A 1,033-nucleotide genomic window follows, 5' to 3' on the forward strand; every position below is an offset into this window, starting at 1 on the left:
ACTTCTCGAGAAAAGCCCGTCTGAGTGAGCCTTCCCGAGATAGCATCAAACCGTGAAGGTGGAGCCGTTCTGGTCCCGAGTAGAACTGCCGGGACCTCGGTTGAGACGGCAGATACCATGGAGTGGGATGCTGCGTGGGAAGTTCACCGAAAGCTGAAGCAACAGAGGCCAGAGCGGTGCAACCAGCAACACCGTACAAGGGTGTAGAAGAATCTTCTGCAACACCTTGCCCACCAGATTGAAGGGAGGAAATGCATACGCGTACATTCCGAAGACACAAACGTAGGGAGTTGAACATTAAAGGCCGTGGCGAACAGATCCACATGGAGTCTGTCCAAAACCAGGCGAAGAGACCGGAACACCTTACGCTTGAGGGTCCATTCGGTGAGAACCGGGCTCCGAGACCAGGACAGAGTGTCGGCCAGAACATTCAGACGACCTGGGAGGTGCGTAACCGTGAGATTGAGACTTATCTCCTGACACAGCAACAGGACCTAGGTGGATAAAGCACACAGAGCCGAGGAACGGGTACCCCCTGGCGCTGCAGATAAGCCACCACAGTGGAGTTGTCTGTCGCCAGACAAATAACCTTGCCCTGCAGAAAGGGTCGAAGGCCCCGAAGGGCCAACAGAACAGCCCGCAATTCCAGAAGATTGATGTGTTCTGAAAGCTGCTCCCCCGACCAAACCCCCGCCGACGTCTGACTGGAAAGGTATGCACCCCAACCGGTCATGGACGCGTCGGTGTAAAGGGTCATAGCAGGAGATGCCCGAACCAGAGGAACTCCTGCCAAGACATTGCTCTCGAGGGTCCACCAACGAGCTGATTCCTTCACCGACTCCGGCAGAGGAATGTACACATCCCACTGCCGAGACACTGTAGACCAAACTGACAGAGTCAGAAAAATCGCCGACTCTATCCTCATCCCGAGTAAAATTGGAGCAACCGGGAGAGCCCAGAAGAACGTCCCTCTCAACACTAGGAGAGGCACCCGCCGAATCCACCTCCATCAACGTAACTCTCCGAGGAGGAG

General features: G+C 55.4%; 1 protein-coding gene across 1 annotated transcript in view; it reads left to right on the forward strand.

The window, feature by feature from the left end:
- The first annotated feature begins 323 nt into the window (after positions 1-323).
- Positions 324-1,033, forward strand: part of LOC110446345 — a 12,518-nt gene continuing 11,808 nt past the window's right edge. Inside the window, exon 1 of the mRNA XM_021491459.1 lies at positions 324-498. Coding sequence (XP_021347134.1) covers positions 324-498 — 175 coding nt within the window. The remainder of the gene's footprint in view (positions 499-1,033) is intronic.

The sequence above is a fragment of the Mizuhopecten yessoensis genome, unplaced genomic scaffold (genome assembly GCF_002113885.1).
Source record: "Mizuhopecten yessoensis strain PY_sf001 unplaced genomic scaffold, ASM211388v2 scaffold2671, whole genome shotgun sequence".
NCBI classification, from domain to species: domain Eukaryota; kingdom Metazoa; phylum Mollusca; class Bivalvia; order Pectinida; family Pectinidae; genus Mizuhopecten; species Mizuhopecten yessoensis.